The following is a 25,642-nucleotide window of genomic DNA, read 5'->3' as shown; positions in this document are numbered from 1 at the left end:
GCTTCCAACTCAACAAGGTTTGGTTTTATTTCCTTCAGAAACAGTTCTAGCCATGTTAATAAAACTTGAATTAGAATTTTTTTGTTTCATATCACAAACACCAGCATCTCCCCAGAATAATGGACAATACCTAAGTTGTTCTACAAGAAATCCTGGAGAGAGAGCTCTGCAAAGGGATCCTTTCCTGAGGCTCTGTGAGGACTCTGACTGGAAGGGCTGGATGCTGCAGACAGCTAGTAAGAAAGACGACAGAGAAAGGGAAAGAAAAAGAAAACAAGGTCTCAGAATGACAGAATATGAAAGCTAAACGTGTAATGAAAGGACAAGGGGAGGTTAAGAGGCAAACTTGGCAGAAGTCAACTACTAAAACAAGGTGTTTGGTTATATGGAAAACAAAGCCTCTTCAATGGCTGGTGTAATGTAGAAACAAGCTGGACATGACCCTCCAGAAAGGAAACGCCAGTGGCATTTGCCAAACAAGCAGACACACACTTTCACAGCTGTTTTCTTCAAAAGAAGATACAAAACATTCAGCCTGACTTCTGTGAAACAGGTTAGTCCTCTCCCTGCTTAACTGGGAAAACTACAGCCTGGCAGGGAGAGATGATGCTGGGGTCTAGCCAGAGCACGGCAGCTTTCCAGATGGTTTCTCCAGAAGGAATAGCTCTCAGCATCTTTTCTTGTCAAAATAGGATGCATATAAAAAGAGGTTGGATAGCAGAGAATAGATAATTCTCAATTTGGGACCTAGAAGGAGAACACGAGATATATTCTGTGAGTAGGAGAAAAAAGAAAAAAAAAAAAGGAAAAAAGATGAGAGTTTCAATTGCTACTGTGGCCATTTTAGGTGAGAACTGAAGACTGTGACTGGTAGTCCATAAACTCATAAAAATTGCATCCTACCGTCATGTACCTAAAGCAGCACACCACGAACTCAGTCATAGAAAGCACATAACTTAGAGGTGGATAATATTGGCATTCCAACTGCTGCTGCTGCTGGGAAGGACCAATCATCTGCAGGCTGTACTTGCAGGAGTATCTGCTATTTGTTGATTTATTTTTCCTTCTCTGTTAGTACTTTTCCTGTTATAAATGGTGTTATATTAAATCCTATTTGCCCTCCCCCTGGGTAGAACATGCATGTTTCTGCAGTTATAAATCAAAGCCAGCATCCTCTAATTTGGGCTCCTCACTGGAACAGTTTGTTATGAACCGAGTCACTTGCGCTCCATGCCCATGGCAAAAAGCATTGCATGAAGACCTTTTCCTTTGGAAATGCCAGACACCTGCTAACCTACGCATGACAGGAAATCTGCTTATGGGAATTGCTTGCAGAAGTGCTCAGAGTGTAAATATTGCCACTGCACATTTAAATTTTTTACATTAATATCTATCTCGGAAACCACATGAGCAGAAGGACTTCCTTCAGGATCAGTACATGCCTGATCTGCATTGGAATCTTCTCCTCCTGAAACCCCATTCCCAATGGGGCACTCAGATCCAGTCACCATAAATAAATCATGCAAAAGTCATGAGACAGAATGGGAGATGCTTGAGAAGCAGTTTCAGGATGTCAGAATTTCCCCTCTTAAACTTGGTTCTTTCCTTTGGAAAGCCATAGGCAGACTAGTGATATGGTCCAACAGAGTCATAACTTCAGCAAGGAATGCCTGCTGCCACTTGATTTCAGGAAACATTCTTCCTCTTCATGATCAAATGCCTTGAAGTCACATACATTCCTATCAAACTGAGCTGGCAAATCTCCAACCCATATCAAATCCAAAGTAACATCCCAGTTTGAAAGCAGTGTGGAAGACTGGTAGGTTTGAGCCAGTTGTGCAACATCAGCACATAACCAAACATAGGGGAAAATGGGTTAAAATAGGTTAAAATCTGAGGAAAAAACCCAACAATGCTATTACCTAGATGCCATAATTAAATTCAGACAAGACTTGCAGTAAATGTCCATTTTAACAAGATTCCTCTAATTATTAAAAAGGAGACCTAAAAAAAAATAACAGGAAGTATAGTTAGACAGCTTCCTACATTGCACCTCTCTAGATTACTGTTTATAAATAGATCTGAACACCAGGACTACTCTTAGCAGTTTCTAAGGAGAAGCATTTAAAACAGTGCTGGCCATCAGTTTCTCTAGAGCTGATCTTACTGGAGCTGTGGATTTAGTGCCCCTATTGCCCCGAGCTGGTGTAATGTGAAATGCACCGCACTGCGCTGCTCAGACAGCTAAGTCTCACCTTCAGCATCAGCTGTCACTCCTCACTGCCTCCAACAAAGACAAAGCTCCCTGGAGTCACAGTAAAACCCAAGAACCTGTCCATAAGCGAGCACTGGACTGACTGCCATCATTAGCTACATTCTGGTTTCCCATGAAACAAGTCTGTCAAGCTGTTTTACCATATATTTTAGGGGTAATGTGCCAAAGCAAGCATCTCTAAGGTCTACTTTCTGGCATAAGTCTGTCCTGAACTTCCTACCCTGTTCTTACAGTTTCAAACACCCCTCAAAACCACCCTCCCCCACCTACACCCAGCCAAAAAACAACCACAAAACACATCCACCAAACCAACTTACTAATTTGCACATTTACCTATTCTCTATCACCCAAGTGATCACTCCTGCTACTTCCCATGTACAATTAGCTGTGTTAACACTGTGTTAACAGCAAATTGTGTTACAATTTACACAGATGTTGGCAGTAGGTGGAGTGATTTCTTTATTCTATTTTAAATCTTAAATTTAAAGATTTACCCATCTCCTTTCTCCTCCTAAAGTTATGTCCTTCTGGGGACAATCACACCAGAACATGCAACGTGTGAAGGCACATGGATTTGTCCTAATTGTACCATTTTATATTGACCAACACAACACTGTTGTTGGTTTAACAGCCAAGCCCTGCTGCTGCACATTGGGACACTCAGGTCTTGTGATGGGTAAACGCATTCCAGCCCCTGTGCATCAGTCAGATCTGGCTTGTTTGGGACATTCAGCATTTGCAGTACTGTAACACATCTGCCATCCCTCTGCTTGAACCACTGATTCAGCCTGCCCCCTCCTCAGACACACACACACACATACTTCCCCCTCACCAGCTACAATGTCATCAAACACCTCCAACCATTCTCACTGCTCTGGGTAGCACAATGTAATTAGTTGCAGTGGGTAATGACCGTTATTTTATCATGATGAAAACTTATTTTCTTTCTCAGGCAGGAAATACTGCAAGATAAATATTTTCAAAATTACACACCTTTCAAAACTATGAATCCCTTCTGCACTGAGATTTCCAAAGAAGTGACTGTTCTAGTTTCATTCTCAATTATTTCAAATTATTTTGCTCTTAAAAACCAATCTACCTTTGCTTTTGACTGCTACAATTAGGAAAAAAGTTGCAAGCATCTAAAGAGAACATTTGGAAGAGAAGCAAAATAGGTATGCCTAGAGATAGAAAAAACTTATTTATTACAACAAATCCTTGAGAATATCAAGTTATGAACAACAGTTAAATTTATATGGAAACTGCACAACATTAAGATGCCTATTTTCCCAGTGCATTCTCAACTCATTACAGCTTGGCAACAACTTCATATCTGTCATCATGCTTTTAAGTACCTTTAGCTTTCTTTACTGTAGACAACACTCGAGATCTACCAGGAGACTGGAGGTGATATAATCTGGTGCTTTAAAAGTAAATATGAAAAACAATTTCATTTTTGGCAGTGATGACGCCATGGACAAAACCAGTATTAGAATAATGGTCTTTACAGAGATCCACGTGGGCAGTTTGAGCTGCGTGCCTTTCAGATAACCATGATTTATTCTTTAAGATTTGTTTACTGACCCCAAGAACACACATTTCTGTTTCTTTTACTTTCCTTTTTCTATTTCTGGCACAACAAGAGCATTAACTAAACTTAAACTGCAAAATACGCTCTCAGAAGAGCCTCAAGACTCAGCGCACAGTAAATTCAGTGTCATTCCCCTCCATGGCTATGCATTAATAAACTCTGCTGTGTATGGGGAAGCTCTCACATGCAGCCCTTGTTTCATTTAAGATGCTTTACTGATATCAGGCTTCTGAAAACTTGACACCTTCCAGCAACAAAGACTGTGTGTCTCAGGGAAAACCCTTCTTGATCACAGCAAAAGCTGACTCAAAAGGGTGTGTTTTCAATTAATTCTCACAAGAGCCAAACATTGTCAGGTAAGAGAATAAATATAGCTCCACACACCTCACTTGTGACTAATTCCTCTTTCTCCTGTTCTGACAGCCAGCTGGGATTCAACCTAGGCCACACCCTGCAATGTCAAATGAAGCAGAAAGGCTCACTGAGCTATTCAGACCCATCTACCCGTTCATAACTGAATCGGGCAGGTAGGCAGGATTTTTTTTTTTAAAGATAATTTTTTTTTTTTAATGTAGAGAAAACTCCTATCCTTGAGGATCCTTTTACTTGGTCAATATTTAAAAACTGTCATAAGCACTATTTGTCCTCTTGAAATGGCATAAAATCCATGTGAAAAATACCAAATCACTTAAGTGACAGTGAAGGTGCAAAGCAGCTCTCAGAAGCCTAAGACAAAGCCAGTTGAGAACTGCATTTCTGGCTAAAGAAATCTAACAGCATCCCTTTCAGATAAAGCATTTAAAAGAAGATATTTAGAAAAAAGCCCTTTTCACAAGGCTGTATTTTGAAGAAGACAATGGGCATACAGCCCACTGGGAGCACACAGCAGAACCCTTCTTATAAAAGGATCAGACTGAGGCACTAGAAAATACTGGAGGCTCTTTTTAGTTCCAGCTTTCTGCTGAATTCTCTTCCCTCCACAGTCTAGTCCCAAACACTGCAGTTACACCAACCTATACCTAGGTGAAGTTATACATGAATGCTTTTAAACATTCACCTATAGAAACAGAGCTCTTTATAGTAAGATCAAAATACAGGCACAATATATTTCATTTTTCTAATGATGATCACATTTCTGATGTACAGAGTGAACTTTGAAAAAGAGACATCTGATAGGTGAGTAAGACCACTTAATCCTAGAGCTTCAGTCTGCCAGTTAAACTTGGCTCCGCCTCTAACTGCAGTTCACAAATACAAAGTATTAATGATAGCAGAATTTTCCAGAAATAGTATGAAGGCGGTCAGGGTTATCCATCCCCTTTTCCTCCTACTGTTTTAAAATGTTTTTCTTACCATAAAAGAAAAAAAAAAAAAAAAAACAACCTCTTTTAAGATGCCTATTGGGTTATAAAAGTGAGTTCAGATAGAAATTTCCCAGTGACAGACACTTCTAAAACAAACAGTAAAACAAATCAATAACAGGTATGTATTTAACTCCAGTATTGATGCAGATAGTTCAGAGTGGCCCTTTGGCACACTCATTCCAGTAGGTTAGGTAATCAATCTGGACACAACACATCCCAAGAAACAGGTAACCAGGGGATTTAAGGAACACTCCACATAAGGTAGCACTAAACAGGGAAAGGCCAGGTAGATAGGTATTGCTATTGCACATCTTCACTATGCTGCAAATGCAGTCTCCTGCAAAACCATGGAGGAACACAAAACCCACTGGAGACTACCATGGTTTAAACTAGATTAATGTGCCATGTGCCTCCCACTGAGGTGCTCAGGACCAGCAGCTGGGTGGTTGGTTGAGGTTTCACCAAGTTTAATTCCACAATTTTTGCAAACCCATCTAATGCAGTCATGGGCATAAAAGGCTACACACACCCTGTCTGGCCCCTGCAAAATGCTGTAATACAAGCACACACCTTGCACCTTGGGCACTTCATAATCTAATACTTTTAAGTGTATCAGGGGAAGGAACAGTGACATGTATACTTAGGAAAAAGCTGTAATAGCCAATCTCACAAAACCACACTCTGAGGGTAAAGCAGCATGGAACATGACTTTGGGGAAAAAGCTCATCTTCAGCAAAGAGCACAGACATCAGCTTTTGCTATTCTTTGTCATTGTCACATTACCAGAAAAACAATGCCTGAAAAAGACCTACCCCCTCTTTGTTTTGGTAACACAAATTTGCTGCTGTCAACAGGGATACAAGCAGATAGGAAGCAAGCCTTCCATGAACCACTGAGCTTGTGCAATAATTTGCCCAACACAAATGAGAGCTATTAATTATATCAATGTATGAAATTAACGTATTAAATATACTTCTAAAGAAACTGCCTCGTGTAATTCATTCCCAGGACCAACAATTTGAATATACACACCTGTGCTCCCGGTACAGGTCCAAAGGGGTTTGGTGGTCTCATGACTGGCTGACTGTATATCAAAGTTGGCTGGGTCATTACTGGTATGCCTCCCATCTGTGATGGCTGAAAAAACCCAGACAGCATCAAATCACACACAGCATTAATGCATTTCAAGTATTTAAGGAGATAAAGGAAAATGGCAAATGAGTGAAAAGTCTCAGTTATATTTGAGATCTGCAACCATGTGAGATCCTCCTACAATATCCTGCAAATAAAGGTTACCAGAAAGGAACATTACAGCCTTTCCAAGGAAATTTCTCAATAACAATTGAGCCCATTCAATCTCTTACTGCAAAGATCTGAAGCACTAAAACATTTGTGCTGGTCCTTCTGCTCCCAAACACAAGGTCTGACAGCACTTCCCCAGCTGCCTCAAAGCACAAGCACAGTTGTGCAGACAGCAGTGCAGTGCTGACAGAGCTCAGGAGAAAACAAACCTGAGAGCTGTACATGCAATTAATGTTAAGTCATTATGCAACCAGAGTCAGTGTTACCAACACTCCAGCTGAGCCAAATTACGAGTTTAATGTGTATTAATGGTCTTACAAGTCAGGTTATATTTAACCATCTCTGGCACTGCTTTTGGCATTCCACTCAGGCTTGGGTTGACAGCCAGCAGCTGTCCTACTGAAGCAATCCCCATTCCAAGCAGCTTTTCCCTGACTAATCCTGGTGGTGATGGTACTCCTCCTATCATGCCAACCAGCTGTTTGGGCAATCACAGGATGAACCCATTCAATAAACTGACCCTAATGAAAACACCCTATTAAAAAATGTAAGAACAACTGAACAACTGCTGGCCCAAGACACAGGAAGCAACAGCCAGGGAATGCCCAGGCATAGTGCTATGGCACTAAACAAGCTGCCTGTCCCAGCAAGCTCACAGCATTTGGGAACATAAGGGAACAGCCTGCACTTAGACAGGACCATCCTCAGAACTCTGGTCCCCACTATTGCTTTTATGAAAAACTAAAAGGTTTAACAGCAAGGGTTGTAAATTGAGTCAACATTTCAGAGATTCCTGATGGTAAATGTCCTGAGTAAAGTTTGAATGAGCCAGGGCAGATTTCAGGATGTGCTACAGAGCCCACTGGTCATTCTGTAATGGCCCACCTCACCCCCCTGCTCAGATACTGCACATGTCTGAACTAGCAGCAGCAACTCAGGGTAACAGAGCTACGGTGCCTTAATTCCAGTTTCCATTTCACTTTGGCATTTAAACCCCACAATCAAACATAACACAGAAACATAACATAACAAGCAAGATTACTTCTCATACACTACAAATGTTACCTTCCCCTGCTGCTGACTCAAAAGAACTATGAAAATGCTGCTGATACCATAAGAGCAAAGTTGTGTAGATCAAGTTTGAATCCATACTAATGTTAGTTTAAGCATAACAGCTTTGGCCAAGAATATGGGAGTTCATGGATGGGTAATGGGGAATGATAATATATGACACTCTCGCAAGAGGCCCTCAAAAACACAGTTGGCCACTTCTGCAGTTCACTTACTGATTGTATATAAGCTATAAGTCATTAAACTAATTTGGTTATATGATGAAACATTATTTTTTTTCCCTTTAAGGCATTTATTAGAATAACTGCTTGAAGGACGTCTTCTTGCCTTTTATTCACCCAGGAAAGCTGTGATGCATCAAAATCATACTAAAAAGAACTAAGGCATATAATTTCAGAAATATTTTAAAATTTAAGGCAAGAACAAAAATTTTCAAAGCAAAAAGCAGAAAGGTCAGGTTTATGTCAAAAGCCTTGAGGTGCTGGTGCATCACTAACAGATCCAACTCTCAACCAAAAGCACACCATACTGCAGTGTCACAAACTTGCACTTCTGTAGCATTAATCATCACAGATGCTTACTCCCAAACCTCAGCAGAAGGTATTTAAGGAAGGCTTCACTTCAGCAAGAAAACATTTCTGGTCTGAAAGCAGATATTTATATTGACACTATAAACTTACTTCTGTGATAAACTTATTTCCATGCCAATAAAGACCACCAAAAACAGACATTGTGTTAATTTTCATAGAATCACAGAATGGTTTGAGTTGGAAGGGACTTTAAACATGATCTAGCTCCATTTTAAGAAGTTTATGAATAAAACAAGTGAAGTAAGGAAGGGCAGACTTAATTTCAGACAAACAGCATGTAAGTGGTTCAGAAAACCAGAAGTTAATCATTTGGTGAGGAATAAATTCATGGGAGTTGAAATTCAGTCTTCAGTAGAATAGTTCAGGAAAACAAGACCTAACAAACTATAAGCAATCAAACAATATACAGCATCTGCCTGGCTGGAGTTGTAGGAATTCCACTCACCATCACGTAGCCCATCATTCCTGTTGGTGTTGTAGCAGGATAGGCCATTACAGGGGGCGCCTGGTGTGAGAAACAGTGGTGAACTGAGAGAAGAGATCAGCTGCATACTCTAAGACATTGTTTTCTAAGGATCAACTGCAGCACTCAGCTTATTATGAACATAGCAAAGAATAAATAGGATTTGCAGTCTGGTGTTAAGAGTGTATCCTAAGTATTTCAGATGGAGTACAATACCTAAGCTAGAGTTTATGGGCCATCTTGGCAAATCTCTAATAATTTATTTGCTTTTATCATGTTAGGATTCTGGCTGTTTGAACTAAACTGCAAGTACCACTCTCTCAACATCCTATTTAGAGAACACAGTACAAGTCTCAGAGAAGTTTGAGAGAAAATATCCATGAAGCAGAAGCGCTTTTTTAATCCCATGAAGTACATACTTATATTTCAGTATCAAAAGTAATGGTACACAAGGAGTCCTAAGACAGCATTTGAAAGACCAAATTACCATTGCTTCTGCTGACACTTACAGGAATTCTCTTTAGCCAGGATGGACACACTATGGGAATTCTCCTAGCAGGTTTTGATGTAAATTAGACTCTCACAGGAATAGCCAGTTTGCACTCCCTCTCCCTCACTCACTCCATTCACTGCATTTGAACATGCTAAAAGTCCTCTCATGCTAAAAGTACTTGGCAGATACATTTATATGACCCTGATGGGCTTACTGTACCTTTTATGAAGGTACAGTACAACTGCTGTCAAAACTGGGGTGAACTTCAGTTTTATAAACATTCTGGCAATATATATGTAGAAAAACAGCTGATAACTCTTAGAAATTTAAATAAAGACAGTTCTTCATCTCTTCGTACTCTTTATTCTACAGTTTATTATCCACTTTCTAAATTACTATTTACTGTTATAAGAACAAAAAAGTTGTGGGGTTTTTTTCAGACTAAACTGGTGCTTACAGATATTTAGATAGCTTGCTGTCTATCCACTCCACCTCCTGTTAGTCTTACTTTTCAGAAAAAAACCCAGTAATTTTCATGCTTTTGCTGTGGGGATTTCTAGTCAAGAAAAACACTATAAACATTTCTTGGTACACAGACATTAGTGCTATAGGAAAGAGGCAAATCATAATCCATTAATCATACTGGATTAATTAAAGCAGATAAATTATTTTATCAGGAATAGGGCATCAGGAAAGCTGCTTCTGAATTCAGTTCCAAGGTATCAGCTGCTTTTTCTTATATAGTAGAGCCAGTGCAACTGGCATTTCAATTGCCATGAGAACAGATAGAAAATCATCTGGACAGCATATTCACCATATATTTCACACAGTGGGCAAAGCTATCCTGAAAATTACAACTATTTTTTTGGTGTTTTGCTTGTGTACACACACCTACACAAACATGCTGAATAAACTTATTGCTGAGAGCTCAAATATGGACCTACCACCTTTTAGTTACAAAGTTACCCTGGAATAAAAACAAAGTACAGGGAAAGACCAATATTACTGTTGACATAAAGAAAAAAGTCCTTTGAAATGAAAGCCTACATTCCTCAGACAGCAAGCACAGGTTATTTCTTGCCCTCTGTAAACTATCTGCATTAATTTTCTCTTTTCATATCAGCATTCATGACATATTGGTCTCTCCCCACTTAAAAAAAAATTAAAAAATCAAGATCTACCATAAATGTGGATCAAGTGCCACGTATAACAGAAGCCTGTGAGGTTTCATGCAGTTATTCGAACACAATATTTTTATCTTCATTCAGAATTCACCAAATGCATTAAAGGCAGCACAGACACACACCCCAGCTCTCTGGCAGCAGATGGTACATTTTAAAGCAAGGAAAAATAATCTTGGTATTTCCCATGCCATCATTCGATTCAAGAGCCTGCACACCACCTATGAAGTTTGTGTATGCTAGGAAAAGCTCAATTTTTGGCACACCAAAGATTTTCAAATGAGAAATGTGTAAATAGCAAGGAGGTTATGAGATTCTGCAACAGCAGTGGTTAATATCAGCATGCCAGTCGATTGCAAAAAGGCTGTGGGTTTTTTCACTTACGTATTGTGGAAAATGCATGCCATTCTGTATTTCCCAGGGAGAACAATTACATAATGCAATAACACTGGATTAGAAGCAAATACTTACACAACAGAATATACACAGATAGCATTTTAGTTCACAAATACATTAAATGTTTACTCCAACACATTCTTGCAATTCAAGTCATTCACTGAGACAACACACCTGTGATACTGTCATTGGTATTAGGTTTGACATTGGTTTGCATAGTCCATTTATTTTGTATATGCCTTTTTCACCAAAGATTTTCAAAAGCATATTTATTTAGCAAGCAGCAGCAACTTCACAATAAATGGACTAGCAGAGGAAAACAAAGCTTTTTTTTCCCCCTCACATTATTTCTTTTTCAAGTTTTTTATGCTTATAGAACAGTTTCACAGGAAGCGTCTCAACAGTATCTCTCAATAATAAAAGCTGTTAAATGTAATGACTTATCATCACAAGATGTAGATATAAGACATGAGTTATTAAACAGATTCAAGCACACAGGTAAACTCAAACCACCAGTCATTAATGCAGGTAAGTAGTTACAATTTCTTCAATATCTACACATCCTCCAGTAAGATCCACAAACATATTTCTCCCTAAATAAATGTAGAGAGCCTGGTAGGGGAGAGGTGGTGGACCCAGGGAGACAAGCTCTATCTTTCCAAATCCACAGTGCTGCATTACTGCCCTGCAGATTCAACCTCCCCCAGTCGGAGTCAGATGCAGTAAATCCTTGGGGGTAGTTTGTTACCTGCTCTGTCCATGTATAGCTCTTCAGGTCATTGGTGAAAGGGTGAGTAGGATTCACATGCAAAAATGTTCTGTGAACATTGTGAAAACTACTTCTGTAAAGCCTTAACATGTACTTAAAAGCCTTCCCCCTACACTAGTACCCAAAAATCCTTGCCAATACTACCTGTTAAAATAGACATGAACTTGCTCATCAAAACTGACAGGGATTAAAAGCACACACCAGGCAGGAAAGGAGCAGTTATGTACATTAAGAAAGCTGTAGCCACAGACACCTCTGCAAATATCATGGGGCCAGTTCCCACCCTCAGAGCAGGCCAAGTTACACTGTAATTATGTGTGACCTGTAAGTGCACCTGTGGGATTGCTTTCACACTTCTACTTTTCTAGACTGTCAAATGCCTCCTCACTCCTTGGTATTCAGAGTTTTATGTCATAAACTCATAGAATTGTTTGAGTTGGAAAGTACTTTGATGATGACAGAGTTTGAACCCCCCTGCAGTGGGCAAGGACAGCTTCCACTAGACCAGGCTGCTCAAAGCCCCATCCAGCCTGACTTTGAACACTTCCAGGGGTGAGGCATCCACAGCTTCTCTGGGAAACCTGTGCCAGTGCCTCAGCACCTTCATAGTGAAGACTTTCTTCCTAATATCTAATCTAAACCTGACCTCTGTCAGTTCACAGCCATTACCCCTTGTCCTGTCTCCACATGCACTTGAAAAGTCCATTGAATGAAACCCAGAGAGCCCTACCTCCCAAGAGAGAGGCTGCTCAAACACTAGTTTGTGCTAAACCTGCACGTCACATCATAAACTATTTACTAGAATCACAAGGCCAAGAAAAACAAATCCCAGAAGTACACAGCTCCAACTGACCACTTCTTTAATTTTCTATTACCCTTTTACTACAACTATAGGCCATTTTCAAATTCATCCATTATACATCACCCTGCACATCTAAATTGCAGGGAACTCACTATTTTAAAATGAACATTTGCTTACCAACGTTGGAGCGTTCCACGCAGTTGTAGGTGCAATCTTGGGTTGCCAGTTGGAACCACCTGTTAGTTTCTTTTCACCTGGCTGAGTCCAGTTTACATCACTTCAAATAAATTTTTTTAAAAATTGTTAGAAAACATTGGACTTTCTTATAAAACTTTCTCAGGTAAATACCATTTCCACTTGGGAATGAGGCTTCTTTTATTAATGAAGCTCATTTAGCAAAGGGGTTGATAAAAAATTTTGTGACAACATGTTTTGGCTCAGAAAAGTAAGAAAAAATATTCAGCATGAGCCCCCTCAGCATCTTAGTCAACTTGCCCAGAATAGGTAAGTTAATGTATCTGACTCAGATCAAGACATTTGAGTTAGATTTCAAGACAGCATGTTAGATTTCTGAATGATTTCTGAATTGGCACAGATGGTCCCAATAAACTTGAAATTTGCCAATCCCATTTCTCAACTTTGCTGCTAGAGCAAATGTTCACTACCCTCGAATACACACACCCTGCTTCAGAATTCACTTGTCTAAAGGTCAGCCTCAAGACCAAGGTTGCGGTTTCATAATCTTTAAAACTGCTCTGCTCACAATCGGATCATACCAAGTATTTCAGGAGTGCTATGACTACCTGCAACAACTACAAAGAAACTGCTTGATGAATTTTTTTTCAATATGCCTAAAAGTCTGAAAGGAATCAGAGACAGGACACCTTGCCTGCTGCTATCACCATCACTGCCACTCTGTCTACAGTCACCTTCCAACAGCTCTCAACAATTCATTACCCCTTGTACAATCTCACATGTGCTCTGAAGGCTAACATTATATTTGGTATGCACAAGTTTCAACATGTACATTCATGAAAATTTACTATAATGAAAATCCAAATGCTCAACTTCTGATTAAGCATACTCACTTTTTAGTAGTTCCATTTCCAATGCCCAAATCTGTCATAAGGGAGAAAAAGAGACTACTGAAATTCTGTTTGTTTAAAAGAAATCAGTAAATATTTACACGTTGGTGGTTCCATACTTACTGCCTACAAGATTGGCTAAAGATGAATCCAGATCATCTGACACTAATTTATTAGGCGGTACTTTGGCAATTGGAAGACTCTGGTTTTGAGAGGCCACTGTTGGTTTTAGGAGACCACCTAGTTCATCAAAGCCTTGGAATGAAAAACATAAGTGATTTGAATCACAGGCCTCCCACAAATGTCATGACATTCAATTAGACAGCAAGGTCAACACAATGGCTAAAATACAAAATTTAACCTGGTGATACAAGAAGGACAAAACTTATTATGCCTCTTGATAAAAAAGATACTTACTATGGAAATAAGATTTCACTTCAGTGGTTTAACCTATGGGACAATTTTACATGGAATGGATTCATAGTGACTGTAAAGCAGTCAAAATGCAAAAAAAAAGAAAAAATATATAAAGTGTTTCAATCTTATAAAAACATCTATTTGCTTTTAGTAAATCATGGGCTTGCAAAAACAAACAAAAAAAAAAAATCTGATGTCAAGAGTCTAATGCAAGAGTATAAAATATCTACTTTCCAGATGCTCAAAAGAATAGAAAGAGCACTATGACTTCAATCTAAATTAACTGTGTATTGACTGATCATTTTCTGGAGCAATCTTAATGTCAAAAGAGGAGGCAAAGAAGTGCCAGAAACCATGCTGCATATATATAAAATGAAGATGAAATTTTACCTCTTCCAACCACACTCTACAAATACAGACTTAATTTTAGCTGACAGTACATAAAAATGAAGGCTGTTCACTGTGTGAAGATTTAATGTACAAAATATTTAAGTGAGGGAAATCAGTGTAAACATTTCAGCAGAGTGTAGAAACAGTCTGTAAAGAAAAATTATTTGATTAATGCTGTTATTGACCTTTCAAAATCAGCTTTCTTTTCTTCATCTGAAACTCTGTCCCAGTAGTGTAAGTAAACACATATTAAGAGATTTATACCTCAAGAATAAAATAAATTAAAGGAAAGGACATATGTTATTTATTTTAGTAAGGGTCTTACCACCAGAATCTGGGACAACGTTAGAAGATTTGTTTCCAAACACAGACTCAAAGTCAACATTAAGGCCAGCTGATGGCTGTGGTTGAGCAACAGGAGATGGAGTGAACCCTGTGGGGGAAAAAAAGAAAGAAATTGTATGTTTATATACAGCATTTCCCATAAATCCACCTTTATGCAAGACAAGCCAAATAAATATTTCAGCACTGCAGAAAGACCAGGAATACCTCAAAAGTCGAGATTACACCCTGACACTGAGCAGTTTTTTTGGTCTTTATTTGAAGTTACTCCTCCAAAGAAAGATTTTGTCTAAGAAACTGAACAGACAGGCCATAAAAGACAGTCCCCTGGCAACTGCCTAATCTCTGGACACCTTCCTATTCTTTTAGCATATGTTTACAATAAAATTACTGAGGAAAAAGTCACCATGCTTCTCCAGGAAAAGAAGCTGGCTAGTGTGGAATCTGTTTCAAGATTATTTGACTGAAGATTATTCCACTGTGGTTTATATTAATCCAGCAAATCTCTTAGATACAAATGGAATAAGATCTAAACCATCCCAAGGTGCCTGAACTAGTAATGCCTTTGATGAGACACTTAATACAAATAATTTTCATAGCTCTTAGTTACTTGTGGACATGCATTTTGCAGTTGACCATGTTTTTCAGGCAAATTTCTAGAAATTACAGCAAGATATGGGCAGGTACGGTTACATTTCAGTTCCTAGTGCTGTCTAAATTTACTTCATCTGTCTTCCATGTATCTGTAGTGTTCTACAAATACACAATTCTTTTTCAACACTGAAAATTTATTGCAGTGTTATATAATGCATGAAGCATTGCATATGATGTTCAGCAGCATTAAATTAATAATTCAGTAATAAAGAAAGTAATAGCCATTTGTTTGCACTATTTTTTAATGTTATATATGATCACACACAAGCACATGCATGTGCAATACCTTTGTATTCAGGCAATAAGAGAAGTAATCATTGCTTTATATGAAAAGCACAAAAAAAAAAACCAAAAAAAAAAGCCACCTTGAAAATTAGCTCTTCTGATTTCTAACAAAAAGTATGATGACATGGAGAAATTATCACAACTACTTCAGCAGTAAAATACTGCAGTGGGTAAAAATAACTGACAAAGAAAACTTCTTGGATTTCATTTTGCTTGCTGGATCAGCACCTCATTTCAATCTGACTGTTTTCCTGAAATAAGTCAAATTTTGCCTAAAAAATTAGTAACTACAGCATGTTACTCTTGAACATAAGCTTCAGAGAAAAAAAAAGCAAATTTGGATTATCTGTTTCTTTTTGCCTTAAAGGAACATAAGACTCCTAACTCCATCACTAAAATTTAGACAATGTAATTTTCATTAAAAATAAATCAAAGTAAACTACATACAATAAAACATGGGAAGCAGTAATGTGGGAAAAGAGAGAGTAAATAATCAACGAACCAAAATGAGTATCTTTATGACATGTATACCATCAAGTTGCAACAAGCCATTTCAGAGACTCTGAACTTCAGATAGGAATTCCTTTGATGGGATGTCCTGCAACTCTTAAAACCGTGCCTGTACCAATAGAAAACTTCACTTACAATAGCTCATAATTTGCTTTAGCAATCAGCCTCAACTGAAACAAGCTGACGTTCCTGCTCTCACATTTTAGAAGTTTCAAGTTCTATGAAACTAAGAAGATGAGACCATCTTCAGGACAAAACAATACACAGGACTCCTTTGAATCAGTCCCTGAGAAAGCTCAAATCCTACTCTTGGTATCAACTACAGGTTGGTATCAGGGCAGTTTGTTTAACAAGGTTATTTTGAAAGGTGCAAAGGTCAGTATTTTTAATGGAGCTTCTTTGAGCATCAAGACTTGACAGAAACTAATGATCCTGCTTTTTTAATAAGAAACAAAGGGAACACAGTAATTTGTAGCATTTAACTTTTGTTAAATGATGCTCACTGATTTTTATGCAAAGATACTAAACTAAAATGTGACTTTATGGAGCTTTTAAGAACCAAGCCTTCCACAAACCATTTACTGAAGGTATCCCGAAACCTTGCACTGCTGCAATGTTTACACAACCTGCTCAACCTGGTTTGGACAGATTATAACCTGTCACAGCCCACAGTCTCTCTAGCAACTATCAGGACAGTGTTCCAGAATCAGCACCAGTATGAGGTTACTAGACAGACATGACACAGCTGCAAAAATGATTAGCCAGCACTTCAGTGCAGCAGAGACCACTTTCTCCTGTTCTGTTGCAAAGCTTAACACTAGTTTAGTGCACTGTTTAAGAGTAATATATCAACAAAATTGCCATAAGCAGCACAAACATCCCAATCCCTTTAATCTTAAAAACAATGAGGTAGAGCAAGATGAAAAGATACTTATAAACATGCATGTCTTTTGTGTGGTATGTAGCAACAAGTAAACTACAAGAGATCCTGAAATGGGGAGATACTCATTTCATGCTTAGACTAAATAAGCCTTAGTTTGGCAGAAACAGAAAAAATTCATACCATTTGTGACCACACACCTGGCACAAGCACATGAATTATAGTTGGAGCCACTACAACAAGGCACTTCTGTAGTCAGTAACATGCCTACTAGTTCTAGGCACACAACACATTCAAACTCCTGTGTGCGTGGTAAGGCTGTATCCCATTACCTACCTCCAAATAGACCAGCTACAGAAGAAGGCTCATTGCGGAAATGAGAAGCGTTAGGATAAGCTTGAGGACCACAAAAAGAATCTGATAAGGAGTATCACACAAGAGAGAAAGCCAGGAAAGGAGAAGAGGGAGAGTTACAGAAAGAGAACCAAGATACACTGCTATTCAAAACTTTAATTTCACATCAGTCTATAAATGCACATATAGTCTAATAACATAGAACCAATGGAATGAAATCAATACACATCAGACAGACGGTAAGAAACAAGTTTACACAATATCTAATACAAAAGGGGAAAGCACGGTTTCAAAGGAACAGCTATATCAGGATCTTTTTTTTTTTTCCAATGAAATGCCATGTTTTACACCCTTGGAGGAAATGAGTGTAAAATCTTTAAGGCATTTTTCTTATACCTGAAGTATATTCATATTTGCTTGCCACAAAGGGATTTGGTCGAGTAAATGGACTGTAATGATCTAAAGAACCGGAAAGAGTTATTTTAAATCCACATTCACATTATCGTAGCACCTTGATTGTGCTACAGCTAAAATTACATCTACATATCCCACATCAATCTGTCAGGAGGCCACCCTCTGGTTCTAGATATATCTTTAGAGCACGAGACACTGGAAGGGAATGCAATATCAATGCCAGCCTTTTCCAGTGACTTCAGAGCTGTCATGTGATAAATAATGCAAAGACCAGCAAGCACCACAAAAGCCCACCAGGGCCCTTGTTCACAGCTCCGCATTGCTGCAACTTTTTGTGTGACTGCAGAACAAGTTAGACAGAGAAAACTAACCTGACTAGATAACTATCCTATTAAAAAAACCCAGTTGTATTTCAAATAATCATTCTATATTTACATGAATTGTAACAATTTAATTGAAGCATGGAAAAGACAGATTATCACAAAGCAGTACCAACTAAAAGTATTTTATATATATTTAAAGATATATTTAGCTTTCCTGTTTTGTCCTTCCAATAAAGACAGGCTAGGAAACTAGTTAGTTAAGTTGACAAAGCATAGGTAGTATGAATATCTTTAAAGAGATAATCCCTTTGTTTTACCTCTGTTAACAAGTACCAGAGGTATTAAAAACCCCTCTTTGTTCTAATAGTTTGTATTTTTCTTTGATCAAGTCTAGTGAGGTTCAACCAGCATAAACACAGCCTGTGGTATACAACTGTCTTTAAACTTGCTTTGTTTGCTAGAACTGACATAAAATTAAGTGATTTTTCATCTATGAAAACAAACTAAGTCTTTATATTGAAAAGTAATTAAATTACTCTAGAGCTGCACCAACACAAATGTTGGAAGGATTTCTAGTGAGACAGCCATGCTGAACCATCTCCAAAGTAAGATATGAACAGCTTTTAACAGGCGAGTTATTAGTTTATTGCCCCATAGGTAAACACTCGGAGTAGATCATACATCAATACATGCATGACTTTATCAGCTTTGTTAATGACAACATGACTGGGACAAAAACATCAACTATCAAGAAAAAAAAAAAACAAACCAAAAAAAAGATTAGACTCCTTTGTTTAAAAATATCATTTCAACCTGAGGAAGAAAGTAACAGCATTTTCTTTTCCTTCTCAGGCATATGCAGCATTTTACCTTAAAATTCCCATGTACAAGAGACAGACTGTAAAACTGCACTCAAGCAACTGCTCTAACTGTAACTGTTTATTTACATCAGGTTAGAATCCCATCTAGGCAGCCAAGAAAGGATTTTAACACCATTTTTATTGTAGAGCTACTAAATAAAATTCTAACATAGCGCAAAACCAGCCCCAAATGACCAGCTTTTATTTTCTGAAAGGCTGCAAAAATATATATTAGAAACTAAAATAATGTTAAATTTTTTAGGAAATAGGAAATTAGTTTAAAATGGTACTTTACCAACAAATATTTCATGAGTGGGTGTCCTACTGGTGAAAGTAGATACATCAGAAGACACAGACAGATGAGCAGCATCGTTAGTTTTTGTAAGGAAAGGATTTAGGTTTGGAATGGCATCATCAACACTATCAACAGTAGCAGAAAAAGGATCTGTTCAGTTCCAGAGAGCGAGAGAAAGAAGAAAAGGGAGATGGATTTAGTTTTCTCCTGACATCTCTAAGCTTGGGATGACCTAGGTATTTATCTCACTTTCAAGTTGTCCAGGACTGAAGATACTAGCTAGTAATTTCCTTTCTTTTAAAAGTTTTAAATTAATAACACCATCTTATAAACTGTACTTCTTCCTGAGTGTGTTTTAGACTGAAACTATGTTATTCCTCTTTAAACCCAATCACTTTTGGGTTTAAACTCAGTCATGTCCTGACATTTGCAACATAGTCTGTGGAGCAGAGGATGCCTGTCAGCACTACAGAACCCGAGGTGCTATGAGAGGATTCAATGCAATAACATCCCCAGGATAACTTTAAAAACCTGAACAAAACCAACTGAGCTGAACTTCTCTTTCTCCAAACTGTGTTTATAGATTTTTTTGTTACTGAGCATCACAAAATTTTCAAGAGCTATGATTATACCAAAATAACATACAGGACATAAGCACTTTCCTTGGCACCTGGGGCATCAGGAACAGCAGCTTGTTGTGTGTATGCTGTTACCTGCAAGCAAGCAAAGGACTGCTCTGCTTTTACAGACAATAGACACTAAGCCATAAAAGAAAATGTTCCTTACTAAAAAAACTGTCAGACTTTATTGGAATGAAGGAAACATGGATCTATACAAGTGACTTCCCAAGGCACATAGTTTCAAGGTTTCCTGAGAATGGATGCAGTTGCCAAGCTCAAGTATTCATGTAATTCAGAATCTAACAGATAAACAGGATAGAGAAGGCAGCTATAACACTTGTTGACTGAAGGAGCTGTGGTTTAGCTGTCTGGTTTCAGAGTCCGTGAACCCTTGATGGAAAATTCAAGAACTCACGAGGTGAGATCAGCAAGGGTTGTATCTAGTCCTACTTATCATTGTGCCTGGAACTGCAGCTTGATGTTCTAGGCAAAGCCACTACAGAGAAATTTCTGAATAATAATTATAGGAAAGATGTGTGAAATACTTCAGTTCTTGGCCTTTTTTTTTTTAACCTGGACAGTTTATGCATTTATTCATGCCTCTTGTAAATACTATCGTGCTGTGTGAAGCAGTTTTGAAATGTAAATTATTTTCTCTCCTTGAACCTGACCTCCTGATTCTTAGCTGTAAGTCCCACACAGCTTCATAATGTGTTCAGTTGTACAAAAGTCCTAATGGAAACAATATAACTACATTATTCTTTGCAGTCTTAAAGCATGCTTTGATTTGCTGGAAGCTCAAGATATGTTATTAGGTAAGATCTGACATTTCCCCGAATTGCTTGGCTATATTGCAAGAATGAGTGAAATAGCTTAAAAGACCCTTTCCTAAATCATTCAGTCAGCAAAATGACAGTGTACAACACTGAATAAAAGATAAGCAGAATAAGCTGATATAATATTTGTAATATATAACAGGAATACAAAATTATGTATTGCCTCATGTATGTTTTATATATTGGACATGCCAATCAGCCAGTTGCCTGAAGCGAAGTCCTTGTTTCAGCTACTCCTTAAAACTGCTTTCTGCTTTAAACGTCATTTTAAAAGATGTAGAACAAAGAAATACAACAGTAAAAATGGGGCAGATTATCTGTTCATCAGCTCTTCCTTGCTCTTTCTATAGCTGCTTCATGTTCTGCTGATTTTTTTTGTTCTCTATATTATATAAGTGGAAAAAATTCAAACAGATGGGTCAAAATGTTCATTTCCACACTGACACATTTGGTTTGTTTCTGAAGTTTAGGTACAAATTGATAGCTGGCAAATATACCAGACACAGCTGGAATGGTCTCCAAAGAACCCCAATAAATAGTGCAGATAAAGCAATATAGAAGAAATTAAGAAACACAAGTTTTTAACTGTATTTGTCTGAATCTACTATTCACTAAAATTATTTTACACATGCATTCAAACAGAAAATAACCAAAAACTACTTTCTGTTACCAGTTCCCAAGGTTGTATATAGAACTTCCTGTGTTTTGACTAGTAAGACAATATAATCCAACTTTAGATTATCAAGATTTGCTCAGATTCTCTGCTTGTCTGCCCTATTCTAACTCTAGCCAGCATGTCCAATCTTGTCCAAGTCTCAGAACTTGCAAATACTAGTAGCAAAAGTAACCAAAAATTAATTGGGTGTGGGTAATTTATATCCTTGTATATTCAAGTTTTAAAAATTGCTGTCAATTCTGACAGCAACACCTCAATGTTTCTGAAGCCCCATTTCATCCTTGAATACACATGGCATCTGTTTGTGCCAATGGAATCACTCTGCACCTGCATGCTATTGTTAGGCATTAATGATTTGTGATTTATTGTTAGGCATTAATGAGCTTGAAATTTGCAAATTTCTACCTTTTAGTTATGCAATTAGAAGTAATTTGTCCAAAAAAAAAGTGACAAAGGATCTTCAGTGGCATCTTTTACAGTCTGAAATAGGTAAACTGAAAACATACAATCACAGAACCCATTCCCCAGGAGTTTACCCGTGTTAGTTTTAACATTTTTGGAAGCACAAAACTAAAGGCAGCAACCCAAATATAATGCTTCTGTAAGCATTAAAATTTATTGTTTTATTATACACCTAAGAGCTTCTGCATAAAATTTTTAACAGTAACTGATTTTAGCTGATCTGATACTCTTCTCAAAGCCACCATATACACCAAATACAAACATCATCATGTCAGAAAATTACCTAAGGGAGGGATGCTGTGCAGTGGTTAGAGCACAGGACTGGAAATAGTTCAGGTTCCATTCTTGGCTCTGCCACTGACTTGCCGTATGACTTCAGACAAGTCAGTTAACTGCTCAGATTTCCCCATCTGTAAAATGTGGAAAGCACTTCTTATCTACCTCACCTGTGTGAAGTTAGTGTTTATGTCTGTAAAGCTGAAGAGCTGGGGTTTCTTGATGAAAGGTAACACAAAAAAATGGTGATCCCAGAATTTTAGCCTAAAATTTTAGCAGACAATCCAAAATCTTCACAGTTAATTAAGTCTTATAAGTATTTAGAAATGTGTCAATAGTAAGCAGAAATATCAACAACTATTACTGAATACTCATACACGCAACACAACATTGAACAAACACAGACTTTCAGGCTCATGAAGAAATGCTCAATTGTGATGTGACCTTTGAGAGGCAAGTAGTTCCCCTTTCATATCTCAAACATGAAACAGGACAAGTTGAAACAGAAGGTATTGTGCAGAAAGCAATCAAGATGAGCCAAACCATATTTCTCCATTTCTAAACTCTAAGCTTATTATAACACTGAAATTTGTATGCCTAATTTCATACACTCCTCACTATGTCCTTCTCCAAAGATGCTTTGCTCATCAAAACTAAAGAATAAGAAAACTACTCATTTATTATAGAAGCTGTCACATATATTAGTAGTGCCTTCCTCACTCAAAATTGTGTTACTTCCCTACAAACAAATGTGAGAAGGTATAGAAAACAAAGTACACAGCAAAAAGTGAATAGGAAAGCGGAATACATACACAGCTTATTATGAAGATACATTAGATAGCTGGAAAGATGTTAAGAAGAGCTATAGCTCATAAAAAGAAATAGGGAAGTAAAAATTTAGAACAGGGTTGTTCTGATGCCTATGAAACTTCCTGAAGCAGCAATTCCCAATTTTTCACATCATAAAACAAAGCATTTTTGCAAGCATCTAGTTTAGGAAAAAATAATCTGAAAATAGCCACATAGTTCAGGAGTTTACTATTTTATTAAGCGCCATTTATATAGAAAAATAAACCAACACAACCTCCCTCTCCCTCTGTCATAGAACTCTCTAATCCTCCACCAGTATAACCAACAGTTATATTGGCAATAGAATACTGTAGCTGAATTATTCTGGAACACTGCAAAGCAGCCAAGAACTTTGAGTAAACATTAAAATGCTCCAGCACACAAAGCAATCTTGAAGGAAATTCATTACTTTCTAGAACTCTCTTGCTTTGACCCCTTGGTTTGAGGACTTGACTGTACCAATAAGATCATCTCAACTTGTTCAATCCATCCTAGAAACTGGGCAGAATGAAAATCTGGGTGCTCTGAAGCAGATTTCAGAGGGAAGAATATAAATTTTGTCTCTTCACTTAGGTTCAACCACAGCTTTTTGCTAATTTGCTGTTGTAGTTAAATGAAATATAGCAGAGAATTTGTAAAGAGAAGCCTATTATTATTTCAATAACTAACTCTGGCCTTTCTTTCTATGCACAGTTGTCACAAGTGCCTCTTTTCAGGCCTCATCCAAGTTCTGCATTATCATCACCAGCAAATTTGATTTAATATTAGACAAAATTTACAATATATATTAAAATTATTTTTGCATTCAGGTTCCTGTGTTTGCAGCACAGTCTACCTCTTCCAGTTCATCTTCAGTGAACTGACTTCTAAACAGCTATGTTTCTGCAGCTGGCTATGTGAATCTTGAAGAGAGCAGTTACGAGGCTGGCAGAGCTCATCAACAATTAAAGTAACTTTGATAATAAGAAAACATATAAAAAAAATTCGAATCACCACACTGCTACATTATTTTAATCTATACAAATATTTTACTTTTTCTCATCCCTTTATTCGCTTGTAATGTTCTTAAGATCTCTCTCTTTAAGGAAAAAATAACCCCCAGACTAGGGGCAACATGTACAGGAACATGACCACAGCAATTAGAACCTTAATCCAGCTCAGAATTCTTACCTCCCCAGGTACTTCCTACTTGTGGAGCAGCTGATATAGGATGTACAGATGGATGAAAAGTTGGCTGCAAATCAAGCAGATCATTTGGCAGCTTTGAAGTGCTACAAAGATAAATTAATACAACTGTTTGAAGTACATCACAGTTTTCAACACAGGAAAATACTAGCCACTGTCTACAGTAATGAAAGCTTTGTTACAAAATGGTTATTATAAAATGGATAAAATTGAACCAAAATCAGAAGGGCTGGTGAGCTCCATATTTTCAATTCTGTAAAAAAGTGTTAATTTAGCAAGGTAAATTGTATGTTATGCCAAGAGACTTCTGTTAAAGCTGTCCAAGACACAGACAGGTGTCCTCACAGTCCAACACCATGCTAGGAGATGTTATATTCAGAACTCTTCATCAACTTTTAAAGTCACCTCATGAAAACTCTATAATACAACAAAAACAGACAGACAAGATGAACTCTAATGGGCTGCACCACTAAAATATTACTCTAAATTCCACAACTCAGATCTTTCCACTATAATCACTGCTGAGAAACTATGTCACAACGGTGAGCTATTAAAGAACTTTGGGGAAAGCAAAATGTAAGAGGCCTTGAAGCACTTGATCACATATCAGGCACGTGAATGAAAGCATATTTAAATGCACATTTTAGACCATTCAAAACCAAATTGAGATCTTATAACATCAAATGGAAATTAAGAGTGAAGGCTTATATACAACTGCTGCATTAATTTAAGGAGTCAGACAAGAACAGTAAAATTCATCCTCTTGCAGAGAGTTCATTTCACACTTTAAATAAGTCTTGGGAAAAACGAAAAGAAAAAAAAAAAAGAAAAAAAAAGTACTGCTCTTCTCCCAGAAACTTTTAGGACATGAACCCAAATCTGCACATACGTCTTCTACTACACACAGAAGCTAAATCACTGTGACATCCAAACATCTCTCTAAATGAGACCAGCACAAGAGTTCAATGGCTAGTAGTGACATCCTAGATCTCCGTATATTTTCTTGCTCAACTAAACACTTGTATAATTCACAGTTTTTGGTATCGCATGATTCATTTCAGCCGTGATTGAAATCACATTTTGCCACTACTGCTCCTATTAAAAAGCAGCACGGACTGGCACTGCCCTGGAATGTGAGCAGCTGAACAAAGATAATTTTCAAGGTAAAGCTTGTTCAAGATAATGACAGGGATTAACCATAGACATTGCATCTAATAGCAAACCACTGAACTTCTGACCAAGCATATCCCCTTCATGACAACTCCTGCTTTAAAATCTGTTCTTTGTTCATAGCAGTCATTCTGCCAGCAAGTAAATTTGAACAAGAAAAACTAGCATTTGGGGTTTTTTTGCAAGAAAACACTCTTGTCCTCACTATGTAGCATTTCTGTCTGTTTAAAGAAGATTTATGTTTCTATGTTTCAGACCTCTTAAGAAGCAAGATCAGATACTCAAGTTCAAAGCACACACCCATTTCAAGTTTTCTGGCCTCTAAAAAGCAATTAAAAAAAAATCTTTTTACCAGGAAGTCTTTCAGTTACTAACACTGACAGATTCTCTAGCTTCTTATATGTGACTCAGCTATTTACCACATATTTGGTGTCAAGTAATTACCTACAGTAGGTTTCCAAT

The 25,642-nt window shown here is 37.7% G+C and overlaps 1 protein-coding gene across 4 annotated transcripts in view; it reads right to left on the bottom strand.

Moving 5' to 3' along the window:
- Window positions 1-25,642, bottom strand: part of PICALM (phosphatidylinositol binding clathrin assembly protein) — a 66,186-nt gene that overhangs the window by 2,250 nt on the left and 38,294 nt on the right. The window contains exons 12-22 of one of the 4 annotated variants that reach the window (XM_054004783.1): window positions 23,996-24,096; window positions 19,107-19,256; window positions 17,197-17,277; window positions 14,515-14,622; window positions 13,506-13,637; window positions 13,386-13,416; window positions 12,475-12,574; window positions 10,715-10,738; window positions 8,639-8,698; window positions 6,263-6,367; window positions 131-233 (exon numbers count right to left, since the gene is read on the bottom strand). In XM_054004783.1, coding sequence (XP_053860758.1) covers window positions 141-233; window positions 6,263-6,367; window positions 8,639-8,698; window positions 10,715-10,738; window positions 12,475-12,574; window positions 13,386-13,416; window positions 13,506-13,637; window positions 14,515-14,622; window positions 17,197-17,277; window positions 19,107-19,256; window positions 23,996-24,096 — 985 coding nt within the window. In that variant the 3' untranslated portion in view covers window positions 131-140. The remainder of the gene's footprint in view (window positions 1-130; window positions 234-6,262; window positions 6,368-8,638; window positions 8,699-10,714; window positions 10,739-12,474; window positions 12,575-13,385; window positions 13,417-13,505; window positions 13,638-14,514; window positions 14,623-17,196; window positions 17,278-19,106; window positions 19,257-23,995; window positions 24,097-25,642) is intronic. The other 3 variants (XM_054004756.1, XM_054004765.1, XM_054004773.1) reach the window with 3 other exon arrangements.

The sequence above is a fragment of the Vidua macroura genome, chromosome 2 (genome assembly GCF_024509145.1).
Source record: "Vidua macroura isolate BioBank_ID:100142 chromosome 2, ASM2450914v1, whole genome shotgun sequence".
Classification (NCBI taxonomy): Eukaryota; Metazoa; Chordata; class Aves; order Passeriformes; family Viduidae; genus Vidua; species Vidua macroura.
This window is presented reverse-complemented; position numbering and strand designations above follow the sequence as displayed.